The sequence below is a fragment of the Electrona antarctica genome (assembly GCF_951216825.1).
Source record: "Electrona antarctica genome assembly, chromosome: 2".
NCBI lineage: Eukaryota > Metazoa > Chordata > Actinopteri > Myctophiformes > Myctophidae > Electrona > Electrona antarctica.
The window spans coordinates 21,277,904-21,304,304 of record NC_136807.1 but is presented as its reverse complement, the minus strand read 5'-3'; the positions used below and the strand labels follow the sequence as shown (position 1 = coordinate 21,304,304).

The window sequence follows — 26,401 nt, the reverse complement described above, 5'->3', positions numbered from 1 at the left end:
ATTTAGTGCCATAACATAGGTTATTTGAGCATTTGAGACTGATTGTTTTTGTTTGAAGTTATGCAATTTCAGTTGATTTGCCTATTTATACAGTTTTCCCTCAAATCTCTTCAGTGGAGTTGTCACAAAATGCCGTCTCCCATGATGCCTGCCAGGCTACGTTAGACCTATAGTAGCGCCTTTTAAAACCAGGAATAAAGCGTCTATAGAACTGAACCCTGGCTCAATGACCATACTCGAGCTCTAAAGCGAGAACTAAGAAAAATAGAACGCAAGTGGAAACCACCAAATCCCCTGTTCTACACGAAAGTCTCAGAGCTTTAATGAAATCCTATAACCAAGCAGTTAAAGATGCGAGAGTACAATATTTTCCCACCTTGATCTCCAACAACCAGCATAACCCTCAAACCCAAATCCCCTTCCTGTGGTCAACTGAGCTGATATTTCTTTGATTGTTCCTTTGTGCTTTTTCATGTAATGTTAGCCAATGAAAACCAATAGACTTTGTCTTCAATTCTTGAAATTAACTCTTATGTGGTCTTACTATTATTATTTCTTTGATTTATTAACTTACAATAAGGGTTGAATGTAAGTTTTATGGCAAACTAATGCACGTAACCATGAGCTAATTAAGTCCCAAAATGCACAAGATGGCGCTGTTCAACATGTGGAGGAGGTGAAATACACTCGCACTAAATACAGAAAATCCCAGGCAGAGGGGGTTTCAAGGGAAATCACCACAAAATGCAAGTTATGTTAAAAAGTGTGGGAGATGCAATAGGGAGCATGGCCAGGGGGAGGCATGTCCAGCCAGAAATGCAAGAAAATAGGCAATTTTGCTGTAAAATGCCACACTAAACTAGTGCATGAAGTGACTGCTGCAGAGACTCAGTCTGTGTTCTTGGGCAGTGTTGACAGTGCCCAATTTCTTTTCAGGGAAAGAAGAAATGAGGCAAAATCTTGTGGAAAATCTTGAGAAAGGCACAATTTGCAATGCTGTTGGTGTTTTCACTTTGTCTTCAATTCTTGAAATTAACTCTTACGTGGTCTTACTATTATTTTTGAAGTTTCTTTGATTTATTAACTTACAATAAGGGTTTCATGTAAGTTTTATGGTAAACTAATGCTAGTCCTTTCTTGGCTGTGAATGGAAAGTAGACTAATGCTGCAGTGTTCATGCTTGGCCTATAGAGGAGTGCTGCCCTGAAAAGGCTCCCACAAGCCAAGCAGCATTTCCTAAGGTTTTCATATTGTTATTTAGTGCCATAACATAGGTTATTTGAGCATTTGAGACTGATTGTTTTTGTTTGAAGTTATGCAATTTCAGTTGATTTGCCTATTTATACAGTTTTCCCTCAAATCTCTTCAGTGGAGTTGTCACAAAATGCCGTCTCCCATGATGCCTGCCAGGCTACGTTAGACCTATAGTAGCGCCTTTTAAAACCAGGAATAAAGCGTCTATTAGAACTGAACCCTGGCTCAATGACCATACTCGAGCTCTAAAGCGAGAACTAAGAAAAATAGAACGCAAGTGGAAACCACCAAATCCCCTGTTCTACACGAAAGTCTCAGAGCTTTAATGAAATCCTATAACCAAGCAGTTAAAGATGCGAGAGTACAATATTTTCCCACCTTGATCTCCAACAACCAGCATAACCCTCAAACCCAAATCCCCTTCCTGTGCTCAACTGAGCTGATATTTCTTTGATTGTTCCTTTGTGCTTTTTCATGTAATGTTAGCCATCTCAACGCATCCGGTCGTTGAGATGGACAGACGTGTTTCGTCTCGCTCCTGCGCCAAGTCACAGAATGTTGACAAAAAAGCGCATTTTCTCGCTCATTTTCTTTTCATACTCCTGTGGATTATGGATTTCTACTCCAATTCACCCTGGTTCTACCATCACGTGGATATGAGGAAAATTGATTACGAGAACAACACCAGCGTAAACAACGAAGAACACAGCACGTTCTATCTCCTCGGCAACAACAACAATGGATCGACCGGTAAACATCTCGGACACGTCGCGGCTGGAATCCACGCACTGTTAACCTGCAATCCGGCCAAAAGAAACAAACCCCTACTTGGCAAGATCGACAGACGCCTGTTCTGTTGTATATTCTTGTTAATGGCAGGAGACATCCAACCCAATCCTGGTCCTGTAATCACTAGACTTCAGGCGAAGAAACAAACTTGCCTGATGATCACGGACGCAAGGACAACAAAGGAGACGGTCGCGGCCACACAGCCAACTCAAGATACGGGCATGGAGCCGCCTTGGGGATCCATCGCAAGGACAACGCATGAGACGGTCACGGCCACACAGCCAACTCAAGATACGGGCACGGAGCCGCCTTGGGGATCCATCGCAAGGACAACGCATGAGACGGCCACACAGCCAACTCAAGGTACGGGCACGGAGCCGTCTTGGGGACCCAACGTAGATCTTACATCGGCGGCAGTCGAGGCAAAAGACACGGACAACACCACCATCTACAGGCGTGAAGAGTCTCCACATCCAACCAAGGGGGACAACGAGGCTGGAGACGGACACCGTGATACTTTACCTGCTATTTCTGCTGTTTCTCCGGTCGACACCATGGCTCAATCGGCCCCACCAGAGCCCTCAACAAACCTGGACGAGGGACCCCATCCCCCACTCCCGCCACCCCACGACGACCCCCACGCACCCCCCACCCTCCCCCCACGGCAACCCGCGGCTTCTACAGACATCAACAATGGCCCTCCGCTCCCCTACTTCGCCATGGAGGAGATAAGCACCATAGTCAGAGCCAACGGACTTCATATCTTTCACCTGAATGTCAACAGCCTTGGACCCAAAATGGCTGAAATCAGGCATATGTTTCAATGCGGTAAGGCGAACATCATTAGCTTCTCTGAAACCAAACTTGATGAGTCAACCAAAGACCCAGAAGTTGAAATAGAGAACTATTCTTTGATCAGAAACGACAGAAACAGGCATGGTGGTGGCGTGTGTATGTATATTCACAAAGACACTGAATATGTTACTCGTACTGACTTACAGCATGATGAAATTGAAACTGTGTGGGTTGAATTAATTTTCAAAAAAGCTAAATCAGTATTAGTGGGCACCGTCTACAGACCGCCTGACCAACATGGGTTCTATGATATACTTGAGGGGTGCTTAGCTGAGGAGGAATGTGTAGAGAAAATCCTGATTGGCGACTACAATACAGACATGCAACGAAAGGAAGCACCTGTGTTTAAGTCATTCAGTAAGTTCTGTGATCTACATAGTGTCAGTCAGCTAATTACCCAACCCACTAGAGTGTGTGATTCTACTCAAACTGTCATTGATCTCATTCTGTCCTCGGACAAATCCAGAATCTCCAAGAAAGGGGTTATTGTATGTGGGCTTAGTGATCATTTTATGATATTCTGTACCCGCAAAATACAAAAACTTAAGACCGGCTGCCACAAAACAGTCATATCAAGGGACCTCAAAACCTACTCTAGTGAGGTCTTTAACCAAGTATTGGAGAGTCTGGATTGGTCCGATGAGCTTAAAAGCACACATGTCGAAGAAGCTTGGCTTGGCTTCAAAACCAAATTTACATCAGTACTGAACAACATGGCTCCTTTGAGAACCACCAGGGGCAAAACCCGCTCGGAACCATGGATGAATTCGGACATACTGGCTGCAATGAAAGCCAGAGACAAAAAATGCTCTGAAGTTCTAAAATGCAAGTCAAAGCTAGCCAAGCGCTTCGACAGTGTTCGCCAAGCTCGTTTGAACAACCTAAATACACAACGAATCAAACTACGAAACAGTGTAACTGCCATGACCAAATCAGCTAAAAGTAACTTCATTAATGATAAAGCTCAGGAAAACAAAAACAATCCTCATGAGCTCTGGAAGCTACTAAACAATCAACTAAGCTATGGTCAGAAACTAAAAACCAGATTTTCGAACATAAACATCAAATCTGACAACACTCTCATCACTGACAACCTTGATGTGGCCAACTACTTGAATATCTTCTTTACAAACATATCAACAACTCTGGTTAACAAACTGCCCTCCCACTCTGGGCTCTTTGGTGTAGAGCACATTACAACCTTCTACAAAAACCTAGGTGTTTGTAAAGACGATTTTAAACTAGTTATGGTAACAACTGATGAGGTAATTAAGAAACTGAGTGCCCTCCAACCCCACAAGGCCACAGGCCATGACAACATTCCCTCCAAATTTCTCAAAGACTCAGCCATCTCTATAGCTCCAATCATCACCCACATAGTAAACCTCTCCATCAAACAGGGACAGGTCCCCCAAGATTTCAAACTGGCCAAAGTAACCCCCTTGCACAAGAAAGGGAGTAAATTAGACCCCGGCAACTACCGCCCTATTTCTATTCTTAGTTCCATCTCGAAAGTGATGGAAAAAATAGTCTATGAACAGGTTGAAAAGTATCTTGCCACTAATAAATTATTGTACGAGTTCCAATCTGGCTTCAGAACATCCCACTCCACTGACACATGCCTCCTCTATTTGAGCGACCACATCAAACAAGAGGTGGACGCTGGCAAATACTGCGGCATGGTCATGCTGGACCTCCAAAAGGCTTTTGACACCGTGAACCACTCCATACTGGTTAACAAGCTAAAAGCAATTGGTTTCGATAGCACATCAGTGAGCTGGATGCAATCCTACCTGGAGGGGAGAGAACAGATGGTGGAAGTGAACGGAACACTGTCCCCCCCCCCTCCCAGTGAGCTGTGGCGTTCCACAAGGAAGCATACTAGGGCCTCTACTGTTCCTAATATATGTAAACGACATGACTTCAGCCTGTGACTGCAACTTGTTCCTGTTCGCAGATGACTCAGCACTGCTGGTCTCGGACAGGGACAAACTGCAGGTTGAAAATGCCCTCAGCTCTGAACTCGGTAGAATCTGCACCTGGCTCGCTGATAACAAACTATCTTTACACCTGGGAAAAACTGAATCCATTCTCTTTGGCTCTATTAGTAATCTCAGCAAGGCAAATGGCTTCTTGGTTAGAGTGGGTGACAATGTTATCACACGTAAAGATGAAATTACCTACCTAGGTTCCATCCTGGAGGCTAATCTTTCCGGTGATAAAATGGCCACCAACGTAATCAAAAAAGTCAACCATAGAACAAGATTCCTCTACAGGATCTCCTCACTGGTCAACAAAAACACCTTGAAGACCTTAACAGGAGCCCTTGTACAGGGTTTCTTTGACTATGCATGCACCTCCTGGTACCACAGCACCTCAAAGGCCCTTAAAACCAGGCTCCAGACTTCCCAAAACAAACTGGTCAGGCTCCTACTTGATCTAGCCCCCCGAACCCACCTCACCCCTGCCCACTTCGACAGGCTGGAATGGCTTAGGGTCGACGACAGAGTACAGCATCTTGCAATGGGTCTGGTCCACAAGATTCGATACACCACCAAGATACCCATGTACCTGTCTAGATACTTCCTTAATGTTAACGAAGTCCACACCCACAACACCAGAGGGAGTGCAACGAACCATGTACAACCCAGATTCGGCACAAACAAGGGACTAAATTATTTTCGCTCCTATGCCACCAAAATGTGGAACGCCCTACCAACTGTCATTAAGACATGCGAATCCCTTGACTCCTTCAAAACCGCTCTCAAAGGGCACCTACGGATGGCTGCAATTCGAAACTGGCCCCCGTAAAATCTGAATCCCCCCCCCCCCCCCGCCCCCCCCTTTTTTCCCCTCACTGTATATATTTCTTTTCCCTTTTTACCTCCTTTTTGATGAATTCTTTTTTGATGAATTCCTGTTCTGTCTATAGAAGTGTCTATTTGTATGTCTCTAAATGTTTTGATGATTTGAACATGGTGGACCCTGTTGGAAACAAGTGTAATGCTTAATTGGGTCGTCCACTCACAGTTAACAGCCTTTGTATTGAGTTTGTGCTTGAAATGTACTGTAATTCTGCAAACTGTTAATAAATTCTTCAATCAATCAATCAATCAGCCAATGAAAACCAATAGACTTTGTCTTCAATTCTTGAAATTAACTCTTATGTGGTCTTACTATTCTTATTATTTCTTTGATTTATTAACTTACAATAAGGGTTGAATGTAAGTTTTATGGTAAACTAATGCACGTAACCATGAGCTAATTAAGTCCCAAAATGCACAAGATGGCGCTGTTCAACATGTGGAGGAGGTGAAATACACTCGCACTAAATACAGAAAATCCCAGGCAGAGGGGGTTTCAAGGGAAATCACCACAAAATGCAAGTTATGTTAAAAAGTGTGGGAGATGCAATAGGGAGCATGGCCAGGGGGAGGCATGTCCAGCCAGAAATGCAAGAAAATAGGCAATTTTGCTGTAAAATGCCACACTAAACTAGTGCATGAAGTGACTGCTGCAGAGACTCAGTCTGTGTTCTTGGGCAGTGTTGACAGTGCCCAATTTTTTTTTCAGGGAAAGAAGAAATGAGGCAAAATCTTGTGGAAAATCTTGAGAAAGGCACAATTTGCAATGCTGTTGGTGTTTTCACTTTGTCTTCAATTCTTGAAATTAACTCTTACGTGGTCTTACTATTATTTTTGAAGTTTCTTTGATTTATTAACTTACAATAAGGGTTTCATGTAAGTTTTATGGTAAACTAATGCTAGTCCTTTCTTGGCTGTGAATGGAAAGTAGACTAATGCTGCAGTGTTCATGCTTGGCCTATAGAGGAGTGCTGCCCTGAAAAGGCTCCCACAAGCCAAGCAGCATTTCCTAAGGTTTTCATATTGTTATTTAGTGCCATAACATAGGTTATTTGAGCATTTGAGACTGATTGTTTTTGTTTGAAGTTATGCAATTTCAGTTGATTTGCCTATTTATACAGTTTTCCCTCAAATCTCTTCAGTGGAGTTGTCACAAAATGCCGTCTCCCATGATGCCTGCCAGGCTACGTTAGACCTATAGTAGCGCCTTTTAAAACCAGGAATAAAGCGTCTATTAGAACTGAACCCTGGCTCAATGACCATACTCGAGCTCTAAAGCGAGAACTAAGAAAAATAGAACGCAAGTGGAAACCACCAAATCCCCTGTTCTACACGAAAGTCTCAGAGCTTTAATGAAATCCTATAACCAAGCAGTTAAAGATGCGAGAGTACAATATTTTTCCACCTTGATCTCCAACAACCAGCATAACCCTCAAACCCAAATCCCCTTCCTGTGCTCAACTGAGCTGATATTTCTTTGATTGTTCCTTTGTGCTTTTTCATGTAATGTTAGCCAATGAAAACCAATAGACTTTGTCTTCAATTCTTGAAATTAACTCTTATGTGGTCTTACTATTCTTATTATTTCTTTGATTTATTAACTTACAATAAGGGTTGAATGTAAGTTTTATGGTAAACTAATGCACGTAACCATGAGCTAATTAAGTCCCAAAATGCACAAGATGGCGCTGTTCAACATGTGGAGGAGGTGAAATACACTCGCACTAAATACAGAAAATCCCAGGCAGAGGGGGTTTAAAGGGAAATCACCACAAAATGCAAGTTATGTTAAAAAGTGTGGGAGATGCAATAGGGAGCATGGCCAGGGGGAGGCATGTCCAGCCAGAAATGCAAGAAAATAGGCAATTTTGCTGTAAAATGCCACACTAAACTAGTGCATGAAGTGACTGCTGCAGAGACTCAGTCTGTGTTCTTGGGCAGTGTTGACAGTGCCCAATTTTTTTTCAGGGAAAGAAGAAATGAGGCAAAATCTTGTGGAAAATCTTGAGAAAGGCACAATTTGCAATGCTGTTGGTGTTTTCACTTTGTCTTCAATTCTTGAAATTAACTCTTACGTGGTCTTACTATTATTTTTGAAGTTTCTTTGATTTATTTACTTACAATAAGGGTTTCATGTAAGTTTTATGGTAAACTAATGCTAGTCCTTTCTTGGCTGTGAATGGAAAGTAGACTAATGCTGCAGTGTTCACGCTTGGCCTATAGAGGGGAGTGCTGCCCTGAAAAGGCTCCCACAAGCCGAGCAGCATTTCCTAAGGTTTTCATATTGTTATTTAGTGCCATAACATAGGTTATTTGAGCATTTGAGACTGATTGTTTTTGTTAAGTTATGCAATTTCAGTTGATTTGCCTATTATACAGTTTTCCCTCAAATCTCTTCAGTGGAGTTGTCACAAAATGCCGTCTCCCATGATGCCTGCCTGCCAAGTGGCAGCGGTGGCCGAACGGATAGCGGCGCGGTCTAGATACCGGAAGGTTCCCAGTTCGAACCAGCCGTCCGACACGTTAAAATTACCACCGCTGAAATGCCCTTGAACAAGGCATCAACCACTACGATGAAATGTGTTCTATGAGCAGGGCCTGGCTGGAAACAAGTTCTTTGAGCTTAGCCCAGATACCCTGGGTAAATATAGATTTCATTTCATTTCATTTCATTTAATTTCATTTCATTTGCCAGGCTACGTTAGACCTAGTAGCGCCTTTTAAAACCAGGAATAAAGCGTCTATTAGAACTGAACCCTGGCTCAATGACCATACTCGAGCTCTAAAGCGAGAACTAAGAAAAATAGAACGCAAGTGGAAATCCACCAAATCCCCTGTTCTACATGAAAGTCTCAGAGCTTTAATGAAATCCTATAACCAAGCAGTTAAAGATGCGAGAGTACAATATTTTTCCACCTTGATCTCCAACAACCAGCATAACCCTCAAACCCTGTTTAAGACTATCAAGCGTGTTGTTGGTCCAAAAAATGTTGCCATGCCCGTATCTCATATTCGCTGTGAGCTATTTTTAACCTTTTTTACAGAAAAGAATTATCTAATTAGATCGAATATGGCCTCCGCTCAATCCTCCCTAAATAACCCCACTGATGCTGGGTTTACCCCTGGCCTCCCGAATGGCGTTTTCTCCTCCTTTGAGAGTATTGTTTTAGATTCCCTGTCTAAAACCATCACTCACATGAAATCCACATCCTGTGCATTGGACATTATTCCAACTGAACTTTTGAAGGAAATTCTTCCGACTGTTGGTCCTCATATCTTAGCAGTAATTAATAGTTCTCTATCTTCTGGGACTGTCCCCACCTTCTTTAAAACTGCTATGGTAAGTCCTCTCCTTAAAAAACCAATGACCTCCTGTTATCTGCAGACGCTGGTCATTGTTCCCTTCTCATACTGCTTGACCTAACAGCCGCCTTTGACACCATTGATCACTTGACACTCATTAATCGACTGGAGAAGGTTGTGGGCATCTCTGGTGTTGCCCTCCAGTGGTTTAAATCGTATCTGAGTGACAGACTTTTTTCTGTTGGCATAGGTGAACTCACCTCCTCCCTCGCCCCGTTACAGTCGGGTCCCCCAGGGATCGATCTTAGGACCTATCTTATTCTCCCTCTACCTTCTTCCCCTAGGAGAGATCATCCGTAACTACAACATTCATTTTCATTTCTACGCCGACGACACACGGCTCTATCTTCCCATTGATCCCAACAATAAAGACAATAGCCACCCTCCATAAGTGCCTTGCGGACATCAAAAGCTGGATGTTAGCAAACTTCCTCCAGCTTAATGACTCAAAATCTGAGGTGCTAGTATTTGGCCCCTCTCGCCAGAGCCCAAATAGAAAATGACCGTGGCCCCTTAACCGTAAATCTCAGGCCCACTGTTAAGAATCTAGGTGTCACTTTTGATCCTGACCTCAACTTCGAACACCACATTAAGAAAGTCACTCAATCATCATTTTACCATTTAAGAAACATCGCCAAAATCAAATAATTTCTATCCACCTCTGACTTGACAAAAGTCATTCACGCATTCATATTCTCACGCTTAGACTACTGTAACTCTCTGTATACCTGCCTCACTAAAAAATCTATTCATCGTCCAACTAGTACAGAATGCTGCTGCTCGTCTGCTAACTGGCTCCAGGAAATTTGACCATATCACCCCCGTTCTAGCGTCCCTGCACTGGCTCCCAATCTCCTTCAGAATCAATTTCAAACTCCTTCTCACCATATTCAAGGCCAGGTCCGGTCTCGCTCCACCCTACATCGCCGATCTAATCTCCCCCTATGTCCCAACCCGCTCCCTGAGATCCAATGACCTTCTTAACCCTCAAATTTGTCGGCTAAAGTCCAAAGGAGACCAGGCTTTCAGCACCATAGCGCCAATACTTTGGAACACACTGCCCTTACATATCAAGCGTGTTGAATCAGTGTCCTCTTTTAAATCCCTTTTAAAAACACACTTTTATAGATTAGCTTTCAATGCCAATCAAATATTTTAGTATATATATTTTTCCTAATTTTTGTTTTCTTTTGAAATGTCTTCTGCTGTATATTTGGTTTGTTGTTGTAAAGCACTTTGTAATGCAAATTTGAAAGGTGCTATATAAATAAAGTTTTATTATTATTATATTATTATATTCCCAGTTTAACACCCCTTGAGGTTTTTCCCAATTGTGATTAATTACCATGGCGTTGCACAACATTTTGAGAACAACACTGGTAAAAGCCAGCAGCATCTGATCGTACTGGTCTTTTCAAATTCTTGAAGACAAATGTTAAGTCTCTCCTGGTTGGGATATATGACTGGCTGGTGTTAGCTTTGTCATCATCTATACATACCGGTAGTTTAAATGTGGAAAGCCAAGACAGGCCAGTTGTTCCTGATATCCTATTGCTCCCATACATTAATTTGTCTTTAAAATGGTCTAAAATACCTGTGCTCTACATATGTTTGCCAAATGATGTCACGTAAAAGTTTTTGAAGATCTGTATACTGTGAACTTATTTCATTGATGTACTATTGAAATAATTTGATACATTTGCTAAAATAAATTTGTTGAATGTGCTCAACTGAGCTGATATTTCTTTGATTGTTCCTTTGTGCTTTTTCATGTAATGTTAGCCAATGAAAACCAATAGACATTGGGATATTGCAATGAAGTAAACATTTAAGTAACTCAAGTACAATTTTGAGGTTAGCCACTTTCCACCATGGTTATTGGTTACTTAGATTGTTATACATTTTGAAAACTTGGGAAATGGGGCATTCTGCATGACTACTTTTACTTTTGGTATTTTAAGTATATTTTGATGCCAAAACTTGTAAAGAGTATTTCTACATTTTGGTATTTGTCCTTTTTTTTTCTTGTGCCTTAAGTGTTATTATGAATGTTGCTCTTCAAAATGCTTTGCAGGAAAGAGTAAGGCAGGCCTCCCTTTTGTGGGATTTGAATCTAGGAGCAGTGAGCCACCATGCTCCTTGTTTTGGTGCGGTTTTCCTTGTGCCTTAAGTAAGAAATATTAGTACTCCTTCCAACACTGGAAATAAATGTGCAATGTAAAAACTGACAATGTCTGTCTGCCAATGACTGCCAACACAAGAACTAAATCAAAACAGTTTAATTAGAAAGTTGAAAAACCGGCAGTTGGTACATACAACCTCTATTAGCTAGGGAACAGACAGCAACAGAGATGTTTTGACATAAAATATGAACATAATCTACTAGGCAATGAGACACAAATTTTAAGATTACAAAAAAGATGACAATTGCAAATGATGTACATTTCACTTAAATAAATAATAGAAATACATATTCATTGAATAGTGTAGCCATTTCTCTTTTTTCTATGATATTATTGCTGGTATATATTACCTTTGAACGTATTATGATTTAAACAGACATATTCTGGCGACCTTATCAGACGCAGAAGAAGAAATAATCTCAACATGATCAATAAATTGTTTATACATTAAAATTGTGATGCATGAGTTTAGCAATTAAGAGTCACAGACATGAACATTCTTTTTTCCCCTTCTAGGAGCACAATAAAGAAATACTATAATAAGTACATTATGTAGTGAACTGATGTTGAAAACAAAACAGAATCATTGGTACAGTTATGTCAGTTATTGAAATGGCCAGCGAGTTATTGCTGCCAAGAAATACCTAATACAAATCCTGATAAAAGGCTCAGAAAAGAAAAAAACGAATGAGAGCAAAATTCAGCTAAAGAATAGGTTTCTTTTTTTCAATCTGGCGTGACAGTTTTATCTGAGAATCTTTTATCTTGCCCATACCTTTTGGAGTTGGGTAAGCATACATTTTCGATTACTGTGTCGATTAGTGTGCACAGTCAATTTAATTCTATGAAAAAAGTGAAGGTGAACAACCTTTATCATTTGGGTGGCTTTTGGCTTTGTGTTTATTAGAAATCCTGAGGCGAGAATCCATCAATCAATCCTTCCAGTAGCGACAGAGTTGAAGAGCTGATGATGACGAGTTAGCATCATCATGAAAATGTACTTGGGGACTTCTGCAGAGCACAATTCTTTTCCATGTTGCCCCAAAGATGACGATTTCAGCAGCATCACAGTACAGCTAGCAATCAAGGGAGATGTTAAAAAGGGTTGCTCGGCTATCTTGTGTCATCAAGTTTTGGGAATTATGACTAATCTATACTCTGTTGTAAGATTGTGCCACAAACCACAAAAAATAGTGAGTGTCACGGAAGTGCAACAAAGTATAAATTAGGCTTCAGATCAACATTTGCCTGTCCTTAAGCCCCCCTCCAGTTCTGTTATCCCTGGCTGCCGCAGGACGACAGGCTGTCGTAGAGAGAATCGCTGAGCGACTCAGGGGTCTCTAGGACCTGAGGACGACTGGGGGAGAGGGCCTCCTCAGGTCGTTCCCTCAGGAGCTCCAGCCCTGCCTCCCTGCTCATCTCAGGGACACTGGGAGTACGAGTCTTTCCTCTGCGGCTCAGCCCCGATTGTGCAGGGACGGGCAGGCTGCCTGGGTCAACCACATGCCCGGAAGAGGGACCTCCGGGCTTCACACTCTGTGCAGATGCAGAGAGGCATAGCACATTTTCAGTCACACATCAGAGTTACGTAACAAGTTTAGGTAAGAACAAAATGGTTACGGGAATCATCCAATTGTGAATCTTTAATATTCACGGCATTAATAATTCATTTCCAAGGGGAGAATGCACTGCTGTGTTTCTACATTATGCAAGCTGTGAGTGCAGGGTTAAAAACATAGATAGACCTACTTAACTGCTTCTCCTCTGACTGCTAAAGTATTTCCAGTGTGGTGTCGCTGGCCTGGAGAGTTCCCTATAACATGCTGCTTTCCAAACATTGTCCTAAACACCATTATCACTGTGTGGCTGGCTGTACTGTGAAGTGAGGGGCGCTCTTGTCGTCATACATCATCCAATAAAAAATGAATATACTTCTTCATGAATAAATCTGTCAATTTATATTATTATCTTTTAACCATGATACAATGTTTATATTTGTATTATTTGTGTGTGTGTGTGTGTGTGTGTGTGTGTATATATATATATATATATATATATATATATATATATATATATATATATATAGCACCTGACGAAGCTAACGGCGAAACGCGTCGTGCTAATAAACAAGTTGATGCAGTAAGTTGTCCGTCTCTGTTCCCTGGAGTGTGCAGTCCCTTCCTTGGAAGTTTTTTTCTCTATGCCTGCTAACTAGACTGACTTGCATCTCCCACTGGTCTTTTTGGATGTGCAGGAGTACACTTTTGTGTGTGTGTGTGTGTGTGTGTATATATATATATATATATATATATATATATATATATATATATACTCAGACACATTCTCTTTTTATTGTCAATGGCATTTAATGTTTGTGTTGCCACAAAAAGACGATTTGTTCAGACATATGACCTAAATTCTCCTTTCATTGTCAATGACAAATGTGACACATGTTAGTGTCACAAAAAAACCTCAAAATCAAGATGTTACTGAAAATAATTATCTATCATATTAAACTCACCCCTCTAAATGGAGATCCATAGGACACAGTCTCTTCCTCCTCCTCTTCCACGGCGAGGTACACCTCAGCGGGCCCCGCAGGGGCCTTCAAGTTGGGGAAGGTCCACGTCTTGGAGCGGGGGGAGAACATGTTTGCTCCATGGGCCTCCTTGTCTGTAGACAAAATAGATAGCTTCCATTCAAAAAAAAAGAAAAAACAAAAAAAGTTCATTGACGTTCTCGTTCTGTACTACTCAACATCCCTCACACAGCCTAGGATGATTTTTGTTTAATTTGTGGCAGTGGGTCAGTGACAGAATGGGGTTGGCAACACATTTTAAAATCCTTAAAGGCATGTATCGGGTTTGTTAAAAAGTACATTTTGTAGTCATGTTGGTTTCATGTCATTTGAAAAGACATTTGGAAATATTGAATACAATTTACAGATCCAGAGTGACTTACAAAAAAAAATGATACTGAACCATGATACTGACATGACACTGAACCATGATACTGACATGACACTGAACCATGATACTGACATGATACTGACATGATACTGAACCATGATACTGACATGATACTGAACCATGATACTGACATGATACTGAACCATGATACTGACATGATACTGAACCATGATACTGACATGATACTGACATGATACTGAACCATGATACTGACATGATACTGAACCATGATACTGACATGATACTGAACCATGATACTGACATGATACTGAACCATGGTACTGACATGATACTGAACCATGATACTGACATGACACTGAACCATGATACTGACATGACACTGAACCATGATACTGACATGATACTGAACCATGATACTAAACCATGATACTGACATGATACTGAACCATGATACTGACATGATACTGAACCATGATACTGACATGATACTGAACCATGATACTGAACCATGATACTGACATGATACTGAACCATGATACTGACCACTGACGCATCTAAAAGTTATTGGCTTGTAGATGTTTCAGCATGTAGACATGCTTCCACCCATTCAACACTTAGAAATCTAGACAATCTTCCATCATTATCCCAGTAAACACACAATTCAGAAACCAGGCAACAACTCTAGGAATCTGAAATGAAGATAATTGTACACTTGAATATTAAAACTTTTTTCTCTCTTTTAAATTTCGTCTTTCCGTCTAATGAAGTGCAGTGAGGCTCGAAATGTCATGTCCACTATATTTTTTAAGCTTTCATTACCCAGTGTGCAGACCTTACGTTTGGTCTCTTTTAAACACATATGGACACAAACAAATAGGTGTCACATCATTGACATTTCTCCTAAGTTAACTTGACTAATATACTACTGACTTCTACAGTTCAGTTAGTACATAGTAGTACTTAGCACTCTCTCTCTCTCTCTCTCTCTCTCTCTCTCTCTCTCTCTCTCTCTCTCTCTCTCTCTCTCTCTCTCTCTCTCTCTCTCTCTCTCTCTCTCTCTCTCTCTCTCTCTCTCTCTCTCTCTCTCTCTAATGTGCATAAAACATAAAGTGCATCTCCAAAAAAAGAATAATCCATGAAGAACAAGGTGACAATGACCATTTAACAGTTAAATGGATTACTTTCTTCCAAAATTCCCCTTGAGCAGATTCAAAGGAAATAAAAAACAACTTAATGTATTCCAAGGTCAATGCCATGCACATACTAATTAGATGAAGCGCTATATCCATGGCATTACAGCAAATTAGGATATCAATAGGCATCCAGATTACCCCGTTGGCTCATCTCTGGTATCCTATGTGGCTTTGGTTGAACCCTGGTATTTTGTGCAGTGGGTATAACAGTTTGTAGCGTAACACAATCCATAAAGAAATAACAAGCGAAATGACAAGCCAGAAAACAAAAAAAGAGAGAAATATTACATTTCTACTTGAATGCACAATTCTCAGTGCAATACCTTCACGGATGACGTTTCCGGTGCCCCGCCCCTCCAGCATGGAGCTGTAGTGAATGGTGGGAATCAGCTGTCGGTGTGGGGCATAACACTCCTCCTGGGAGCTCATCTCCCTGTCCAGGGTGCGGGCCCGGCGCGCTACCTTCCCCGGGGAGCCAGAGGCATGGTGCTCCGCCCCAGCCCGCGCCTTAGACAGGCTTCTCCCTGCTGCCCCACTGCTGCAGTCAGGCAGGGGGAAGGTACCGATGCCGCTGTCCAGAGTGTATGTGGACGCACCAGAACCTGGACCAGGAGAGGGGAGGGCATGAGATGAGACGAGAACAATTCAATACCCTCACGGATTGAAGAGAACCTTTGTACAAATGTACACTACACATTGTTTCCTCAGCACAGATACATTCCTAGTAGGCATCCTTGTTACCTGCAAAGTGCTGTGCATGAACTGGATCTGCAAGGTTTTCATCAGATGTTACATTGGTGATTCCATCTGATCCCTGTGTAAAACAAAAAATCACACCCGTGTGAACTGAGTGGTGTAAGGTCTTATATAGCCTGATCAGCTGTGGTCTGACGTAATGTCTGACGTAATGAAATCACACCCGGGTGAACTGGGTGACCAACCATGCTCATTTTTTGGTACGAACATAATAGACAGACACGTAAACTAACAAAGCCAGTCGTAGGAGTGGTTTACACCACTCAAAAATAAATGATTGGATTTAAACAGTGAACCCACCCAGTGCAACTCAGCTGAAATGTGTTTGATGACATGAATAAGATGTTAATTAACACTGTTTGAAAGCCTACAGTACATACTTCAGCTGATGAAATATTTGGATATTTGCTTTAAAACATTAGTTGGGAGTCATCAACTGCATCATCATCTTGTGTTTTCTTAGTGGTTGTCTACACTCTACAGTAGTACAGTATAATACAGCAGTGTCTGTGTTCCATTCTTCATTTAACAATGTAGATGAGTTATTTGAGCACAACAGAGGGTGCTCAATCGCAACCACAGTATGTACCTTTTCAATATTGTCCCGGCTGGTGGTGTGGCTGATGACATCACTCTGTTGACTGAACACTGGTCTGGATGTCTTACAGTCAAAGGACAGTCGTCGCTGAGGAAGACTTATCACGTCCTTTCCATCAACTCTGTAGACACACACACACACACGCACGCACAAATATATTTAGCCAAGATCTTTCTTTAGTCCCAACTTTAATTAAAAATCACACCCATGTGAAGTGACGGGCGCTCTTATCATCATACATCATCATACACCATACATCATCATCTCATTCCAACCAATCACAATCACAGGCTTTCCACCTCAGAGGAAAGCCTGGTCTGTGTTACTAAATCGCTGTGTGAACCGGTCGGGAGCGGATGGTAAATTAGTCATGTTGTAGTCACCGATTTGTAGTCATCAGGCAGGAAACCAGAACCGGAATAAGAACTACCCCAAATAATTCCCTGCGATAATTGTAGTGCCTACTCAATAAAATTGAATTTTCCTATAACATAACAAAGTATACTATAGAGACGCTAAATAGTCTCTGGAAAGTACACTCACATTTAAATTAATTTTGTATTTAAAATAAAAATCACATGGGGGTAACCCTCCCTAAAAACCCCAAATTAATCCTTAAGATGAACTTTCTTGAAAAAGTGGAAAGATTGAAGAGGGATATTGAAAAATGGAGGACTCTTCCTCTTTCTATGGTTGGTCGCATTAATGCAATCAAGATGGTTGCCCTTCCTAGATTTTTGTATCTTTTTCAGAACCTCCCCATCTTTCTACCAAGATCTTTTTTTAAATCAGTAGATTCAATAATTATGCCATTTATTTGGGGGTTTAAAGCTCATAGAATATCGAAGACGCACCTACACAAACCTATTGAGATGGGTGGATTAGGTTTACCATGTTTTTTGCATTATTATTGGGCAGCGAATGTAAGGGCCCTTGCATATTGGCAGGATGGCTACAAAGTAGAGGTCTCCACTGACACCCCCTCATGGATTGCCATTGAAAAGAAGGATATTAAAACTTCTACTCTCCCAGCACTCATTTTTTCAGCCCCTAGAACCCCCACTCATACCAACACAGACAATTTTGTTATTTTTAACAGTCTCAAAATCTGGCAACAAATAAAAAAGTATAGTAAACTACCAGACACATCCATATACACTCCAATATACAAAAACCATGCATTTCCCCCATCCCTCTCAGATGTGTCTTTCAACAGTTGGAGACTCAAAGGTATAATCACTTTACAAGACCTGTACATTGACAACCATTTTGCCTCATTTATACAGTTACAAAATAAATTCTCTCTCCCCACAACCCATTTTTTTAGATATCTACAAGTACGGAACTATGCTCGCCAATCTATCCCCAACTTTGAGTTTCTCCCTGAAGACAATTTATTGTACAAACATTTATTGTGTCCACCTGGGTCAAAACAATTAATTTCTAAAGGGATAAATACACTCTCTGAACAAATCAACTCTGAGACACATTATTTGAAAAATGCTTGGGAGGAAAAACTAGGTATGCAGATTGGGGATGATGTCTGGGAGGAGGGTCTTCGTAGAATTCGGTCTTGTTCTGTTAACACTCGACATCAATTAATACAATTTAAAGTTATGCATAGACTCCATTACTCAAAAACAAAATTACACAGGATATTTCCAACTACCTCCCCACTATGTGATCGTTGCGGAATGGCAGAAGGTACCCTGACTCACCTCTTCTGGACATGCCCAAAATTGTATACATTTTGGTGTGATATATTTAAATGGTTTTCAGATGTGTATGGATGTGTGTTTGAACCTGACCCAGAGACCGCACTTTTTGGTTCTTCTCAAATACTGTCAAATCACAATGTTTCTGTACAAAATACAATGATGTATGGTATGGTAATTGCAAAAAAAGTGATTCTAAGACTCTGGAAGTCAGATGAAGTACCTCATTTCAAGACCTGGTTAACGGAACTTACTTGTATATTACATATGGAGAAAATTCACTATGACATGATGGACAATTCAAATAAGTTCTATGTTATATGGCAGCCATTCCTAGACCACCTTGCTCAAATGTCACATTGAACCTCAGCATTTAGTTGTATGTCCTCCACTCTTTACACAATCTAGCAGCGTAATTTACTGTAATGTAATGACTCATTCAGAATGAAATCATGCCCTGTTCTTTTTTTTCTTTTTCTTTTCTTGTCTTTTTTTTTTTTTTTTTTATTATTATTGTCTCCACCAGGCCAGCATGGGGAGAGAGTATGTTTTGCACTCCGTCCGTCCGTGTGTGTGTCCGTCCGTCCTTCCGTCCGTCCGTTACCAGCTAATCTCCGGCACCGTTAACCCGGTCGATGCCAAACTTTGCACACACACTCCCTGGATGCCAACGATGAACCTCTGCCCCACATTTTCCAGAACGGCCTGTTATAGCGCCACCATGAGGCAGCTTTTCACATGTTTTACCTAAAACTGCACCGATCTGTGTGAAACGTTGCATGCACACTCCCTAGAGGCCAAGGACAAACCTTTGACCTGCATTTTCCACATCTGCCTTTTATAGCGCCACCAGGAGGCCGACTTTTGTAAAACACATTTTTTTATATTACTCCTCCAGATTCTGTCCACAAATCTCACAAATCGTTACACAGTATCTATATAGTCATGTGCTCAAGTCGGATCTGTCCGATATTTCATATTCCATCCTAATTGGCTATAATTGGCTTTCACAGTTTGCAAGATTGCCCCGTTTTGAACAAAAGCCTCAAATCATGAACGCAGCGTGCAATTTACGTGAAATCTTTCACACATTTTCTTACTAGGCTGAGGAATATATCCCACCCTTTTCACATTGGCCTGTTATAGCGCCACCAACAGGTTGATTTTTGCAAAACACATTTTTGGAACAAAATGCCTCAAATCATCCAATTGCCATCAAAGGCCTATTATAGCGCCACCAGGAGGCCACAACCTGACCCGCCCTGGTGGAGACCTGTGCCCCGAGGGGCACTTTTTCTAGTTATTTATCTGTCTGTCCTATTTTGAAAACGTAATAAAAATATTAAAACATAAAATAAAAATCACACCCGTGAGAACTGAGTGGTGCAACTACACATTTATTGTTATAGTTACTGTACATTAGAACCAGGAAAGCATCTGTCATAAGTACTCTCCGCATGAATTCAGTCTTTGTGATTTGCTTATCTGCTGAGAATTTAGATATTCAGCTACCAGGTTTTACTTTCAGTCTCAACAGTGTCATTTGAAGGTAGGTCACTCAGGCGTTGAAGGAGCGGTTTCATCTGAAATGAGATGGTATAGTATGATCTTACATAGCTTGAGTATGTAAGATGTCAGTGACGTCACATACTAACCATAGCAACCATGCTTGTTTTTTTGGTTGCTAACCATAGCAACCATGCTCGTTTTTTTGGTACGAACAAACACGGGTACAAAGCCAGTTGTTGGAGTGGTTTGCACCACTCAAAAAAATCAGTGAAACTATGCTGCATCAAGGATTTTGTTGCTATGTACAGTAAATAGGAACATACATTTTTTTGTAATTTTTGAATAAAGTTTTTCAGAAAACTTAGGTCAGAAGGCGTTTTTAGAATCGAACTGGTCTAAAAAAGCTAAATATGCTTTGGAATGGTTGATAGTAATGTAAAGTGTACTGTGATGCGAAGCCTACGTAGCTAGTTCAGGCACACAACTCGTGAGCGTGCCTACCTGATCAGGTGACTAGTCTCATGCACTCTTTACCTGATCAGAGCGGCTATTTAAACTTCTCTGCCTACCTGCTCATTCCTGGCTTCTCTCCTGCTGTGCGGGCAGGGCCAAATTAGCCATTGGGCCAATGGGGCCGTGGCCCAGGGGCCCTTGGCTCTCAGGGGCCCTTCTGGGAAAATGTAAAGCCCTGTAATGGGTTTGAGGCCCTGAAAAAAGCTCCTGGGGACCTTCATTGGCCATTGATTTTGTTCAATTTAGGTAAAAAAAAATTATAAAACACAAAAAACCTCGAAAATTCTGCGCGCACGCACGCTAGGGGGGCCCCCAAAAAATGTACCGGCCCAGGGGCCCTTGTGGGGTTAATCCGTCCCTGTGTGCGGGCGTGCGTCGCTGCTGCCTTGCTTGCTGCTAACCTGCTGCTCATGAAGTTTTTGCAAATCCCACCGCCTCCCCAGCATCCACCTGTAGGCTGTTTCTAGATCCCCCTGCATGGGGGTCTTAATTCATTCCCTGTAATTCTATTTGGCTAATAACTTAACTAAAATGTTAATGTTACAGGGAATGAATAGGGACAGAGCCCTGACGCCAATCTATGTTTCATATATCATGCTCATTATGCTCAATGAATATATATTCTAAATTCATTCTAAGAGTTGTCTGACTGAAATCAGTCAATAAGCTAAACATACCAGACCATCATATGGTATGAATGTCCGTTGTACATGCCTTACACTGGCCCCTTAACACCTCACCTGTTTAGCAGCTGCTGCATGAAGTTGTCAGAGCGCCCTCCCCTGTACATGACTGCCAGCTGTCCCTGGGCTTGGTCCATCACCACCTCGCAGGAGTGACCCCTTCCCGACCTCTCCACATACGCCCTCTCCTCCTCCAGGGCCCTCCTCAGCCCCTCCGCTTTCTCCATCAGTGTGGAGATGTTCAGGCCCTCCACCCCTTCCTTGCAGCGAGAGGCTACCTTGACGGAATCCTTCCCCACAGATGGAATGTTGATCTTCCACTCCCGTTTCTCATCCTTCACTTTGCCGGGGTCTGCCTTGCGGCTAAGTGCTGGCAGCTTACTTTTCTTGAGGCCAAACCAGCTGGCTATGCCATTGGAAGTCTTCTGCTTAACCTCAACCACCTGCACGCCTCGGTCCTGCTCTTGGAGCTTCAGTACATTCTCCTCAATGCCCTTCATCACCTTCTGCTCGATGGCTGAATGCAGGCTCGGGGTTGGGTGGGATGCCTTTGCGTCCTGTGTGTCCGACGTCGGAGGCCGAGGGGGCGGAGGGGGGAGGCTGTCTCCGTACATTGGGTTCTTCTTACCCTTCCCGCCAATCTTGGACCTCTCCTCTGATTTGGAGGAGTAGCGCGGGCCGTCCACAGGTTTTCCGCCCCTTTGGACAGAGGGACCCTGGCATGGTTTGGAAGGTGACTTGGGTGGGATTTTGTTGGGGCTGCTGCTACTGTGAGGGCCGAGACCATGTTTAGCGGTGTAGGCCAGATTCAGGGAGCCAGGGCACTTCATGTTGTTGCGCAGCACCTGGGGGGTGTCTGTGTTTGGGGAGGGGAGGCCGATTTTGCTCTTGGGGCTCTCTGTCTTAGTCACGCAGAGCTCTGGCTTGACCACAGACGGAACAGGGGCCAATGATTTGTTTCCCGGCTCGTGGATTTGAGAAGAGCCGTGGTATTTCAAACTGATGGAGCTACTTTTAGGTTTACTGTCCAAAGAGTCTGCATATTTTGAATGTCTCTGCTCATCTTTGTGGTGCTCAGCAGGCCGGTCCGCTGTCTTACTTCTGTCGTCGGCGTAGCTTACATTGTTCTCGTTGCACGGCATGCTTGTGTTTGCAGCATCGACCGGCCTTAAATTGACTTGCAAATCCTCAGAGCTCCTTAGTTTACCCAGGGCAGCCAGCCTGTCTTTGAATGCATGGTGGCTTGAGTCAGCTGGAGACCTCCCAGGCCGCTTGGGGATGGATGAGGGATCATGCCTCTTGGCTGCAGGGGGAGGTGGAGGCTGATTGACATCAGATGCTTGCATGCCAGTGTCCGTCGCTTCTGTCTCCTGTTTGTTGCGTGTGCAATTAGCTCTGCCCTGAGCTTTGTCCAAGCCGGATGAGTTGGGTAGGATGTGATTATTCACCCAGACAGGGCTCTCTGAATCTTCGTCCTCCTCCGATGATGATGATGAAGATTCCGAGGCAGAGGAGGAGGACTGTTTGCGTTGCGGAGGGGGGTTGAGGACGCTCTCTGGTAGTGACTTTACTAGCTTCCGCTCACTGCCACCCACCTTGGTGTGAGAGGGGAGTGTGGTTCTTTTCTCGAGGCCCTGGGTCGAGTCCTCCCCTCTGGCGCTGGTTGCTATATCAGAGATGTTTTCATAGTGAGGGACCCTTTGAGCTACCCTAGGTGAAGAGGATGAGGAGGTGGCAGTGGCAGAGGGGGAAGATGAGCCCTGCTTAGGGCCGACACCGGCCTTCGGCACTGAGAGGCTGCTATAGCTTATGTCTTTAGCCGGAGGGGAGCAGGTGTCCTCCGGCTGGGGCGGGGAGGTAGGGGCGGAGTGCGTGGCTGGATAGGATTCAGACCTGGAGGGCGGCGGTGGGGGCTGCCTGCATCTCTCTGTTGTGGTGGCTCTACGTGTTGGGACGGGGGAATGGTACACCTCATAGTTGTTGGTGCGACAGGGGATCCTAGAGTTGCGGGTGAGCTGGGGACTCAAGCGGACCGGGCTGGTCGAGGTCTGTGACTTCTCCCCTATGGCAGGGATCTTGAGGAACTTAAGCAGCTTGGACGGCGAGTTGATTGCCGTGGTCTTGACATCGCTGAGGCAGGAGGTGCTGGGGCTGATGGAGGTGTTCGGCCTCACACAGGAAGCCTCCTGCTCAGTGCTGTCTCTCTCTGGGGCAGAGGGGTCTCCTAGCACCAAACCATCAATGGAGGCTACGCCGTTAGGAACAGCGTCTCCTGCCTCCACCTCACAGTGGACATTTGGGGTGCTTTCTTTCACGGGGACGGGCAGGTGGGAGGCGGGGTAGAAACCGGTCAGCTCATATGAGGCGGTCCCCTGTGGGCCTCCCTCCGCTATGTCCTGCTCACAGTCCTTTCCCGCCGCCTCTACACTCTGACCGGCTGTTTCCGGGACTGATGCGAGCGGGGCGGCTCCCGTCGTTTGCTGGTGTCTGTCATTCTTGATGCTCTGTTTTGACGGGAGGACGGACTCTGCCGTTGTGCTCTTGGTGTGACACTCGGTCACGTCGGCCGCAGCGAGATTCTGGGCTCTCGGGGGACCGCAGACGTGGCTGCAGGGCTTGGCGGTACTGTCGGGGCTTTTCTTGGAGTGCAAACAACATGGGTTCCCTACTTCACACTTCACCGCCCCGTCGCCGTTCACATGCTGATGCGTGTCTGCTTCGGAGCAGGAGCAGGAGCAGTGGCAGGGCGCGTGGTGGGCTTTGCATGGCAGTGGCAGGGGGTCGGCAGTGGCTAGGACGGCCTCGGTGGACATGAGCACCTGGCTGTAGTCGCAGAAGGAGAGGCTTGTCGTGGACGGGTGGAACTTCAGGGGGTCTGTCTCCTCCATTTTGCGCAGGACCTCCAGGATGTGTGCTTTCTTCTTGAAGAAGGGGGACAAGGCCTCCATGGAGGAAGCAGGCCCCCGGGGCCCAGGGGAGGCATGCTGTGTGCGGTAGCCATTTCCCTTGGGACAGAAAGAGACCTGTATCAACATCCCGCTCACAACTGGAGCCCAACAAAATAATTCATCAAAAAGCTAAGACCTTTGCATGCAGTAAAGGAAACGAGTACCAGGGAGATTAGCTGCAATGGCTCTCTCCATTACAATAGAATAGGGTTTTAAATGTCAGAGCATCACCATCAATGACATCATACACAGGTGGGGTCTCTAGTCTTTCACTCTGAGCCTACAACATAATCCCCCTCTCACACACACACACACACACACACACACACACACACACACACACACACACACACACACACACACACACACACACACACACACACACACACACACACACACACACACACACACACACACACACACACACACACACACACTTCAACCTGTGTTTGTTAAAATATTTGCTTTGTAATCATCACCTTGGCTTGTGCTTCGGTCTGTGCATGTTCCACCTGCTTGGCAGAGTCATTGTGCAGCTGTGTATTGTACTCTGGGAGGGGTCCCGACTGGACCTGTAACAGGAGATTCATAAGGCAATTGTGACTATATTGTATACACTACACACTATTGTGAACACACACACACACACACACACACACACACACACACACACACACACACACACACACACACACACACAGACACAGACACAGACCACTAAGAGCCGCATTCCCCCTGCGTGATTTGGGAACAATATATAGAGCCATGGTGGAATTGTTGAGACAAGTACGCAATGTTTAAGGAAATGGAACCAGAAAAAACAAAACATAAATAACAAAATAGAAATTATTGCTATTGCTACTGTACTTGTATCTCCCTCTCTGTCTCTCTTTCTCTCTCTTTCCCCCGACATGGTCGAGGCAGATGGCCGCCCACCCTAGAGTCTGGGTCTTCTCCAGTTAAGGGGGAGTTTTTTGTTACCACTGTCGCAAAATTTCTTGCTCAGGGTGGGATCTCTCTCTGCTCTACATGTAAAGTGTCTTGAGACAATGTGTTGTGATTTGACACTTTAATAAAATGTAATTTTTGCGTGGCTAGTGACAACAAATGTGCATGAATCCACAAAGATGTTCACCTGGTAGTTGGCAGTGGGGTGGTTGGGCAGCTTCTGCTGGAAAAGCTCACACAGCGCCCGGTTCTGTCTCTCCAGGTCAAACACCAACATTTTCAGCTTGATGCACTCCTCTCTAAGGTCCTAGATCGTCACACACAAGACAATGAATGGACCTCAGTGCTGGTCAATATTGAATTTATAGGCTGTGTACATGTTATTACAGGCAAAAATCTTTTTTTAATGACAAAAGACATACAAATATACAAGCTCAGAATGTTCCGTATCGTGATGCGTTGTGAGCTTGTATGTAGACAAATGAATTGTATAGTGAAGTACAGTATATAGAGCTGGTTATAGTCCTGTTACCTTTTGGTTTAGCAGAGCTTGGACTACATGGTTGGCGACCTAATGACAAGAGGACAAAGAGAAGATGACAAAAATTTTGTTTTAGACACTTTTCTTTTGTCTTAGAGAGAGCGACAATATGCACATTTTAGAACTAGATTTATTTATAAATTATTCATTTATAAATGCAACATCTAATGAAGCATGGGTGTGGAGTTTTGCATGTGAGGTGATTCTCACCTCATCCAGGCATCTCTCATAGGCCTCTCTTTGACTCTCATTTGCCAACATCAGAGCAGAGTTCTCAGCCTGGAAGAAATTAAAAAGATGGAAACAAATCAAATCATATCAAGAAACACATTACAACACTGTTAAGACATGGCTTGGCCCTTGTGTGAGGGGGGCGGGCCCTGTTATTATCATACATCATCACATTCCGGCCAATCACAATTGGCATCCTCACTTTTCTGTCCTCACTTTTTGAGGACAGAAAAGTCCTCAAAAAAAGCTGGATCCTATATCCAGCTTTTAGTGTATGTTCACAAACTTTGTCCTCCACAAACATTAAATTCCCATTGACAATGAATGGAGAATTTTACGTCAGTGTCTGAGCAAATAGGCATAGTTTCTATTTGACGCCATGATGGTGTACTTCACACGGGTGTGATTTGTTATTATCCTAAATTCCGTGCTCAGCCAATGAAATCATCGCTATGGGGTACACACAAACACAAAGCTGGGCATAGGAGTAACTGGTGCCCCTCAATAAATAAACACTTGAATACTTTC

At 43.4% G+C, this 26,401-nt stretch overlaps 1 protein-coding gene across 3 annotated transcripts in view; it reads right to left on the bottom strand.

The window, feature by feature from the left end:
• Positions 1 to 11,389: 11,389 nt before the first annotated feature.
• The window catches only part of nckap5l (NCK-associated protein 5-like), a 38,213-nt gene continuing 23,201 nt past the window's right edge, over positions 11,390 to 26,401 (bottom strand). For all 3 annotated transcript variants that reach the window (XM_079517100.1, XM_079517102.1, XM_079517101.1), the window contains 10 exons: positions 25,853 to 25,921; positions 25,634 to 25,672; positions 25,289 to 25,408; positions 24,633 to 24,725; positions 21,263 to 24,210; positions 16,777 to 16,906; positions 16,173 to 16,245; positions 15,755 to 16,033; positions 13,830 to 13,981; positions 11,390 to 12,844 (listed from right to left, as the gene is read on the bottom strand). In XM_079517100.1, the coding sequence (XP_079373226.1) occupies positions 12,584 to 12,844; positions 13,830 to 13,981; positions 15,755 to 16,033; positions 16,173 to 16,245; positions 16,777 to 16,906; positions 21,263 to 24,210; positions 24,633 to 24,725; positions 25,289 to 25,408; positions 25,634 to 25,672; positions 25,853 to 25,921 (4,164 nt within the window). In that variant the 3' untranslated portion in view covers positions 11,390 to 12,583. The remainder of the gene's footprint in view (positions 12,845 to 13,829; positions 13,982 to 15,754; positions 16,034 to 16,172; positions 16,246 to 16,776; positions 16,907 to 21,262; positions 24,211 to 24,632; positions 24,726 to 25,288; positions 25,409 to 25,633; positions 25,673 to 25,852; positions 25,922 to 26,401) is intronic.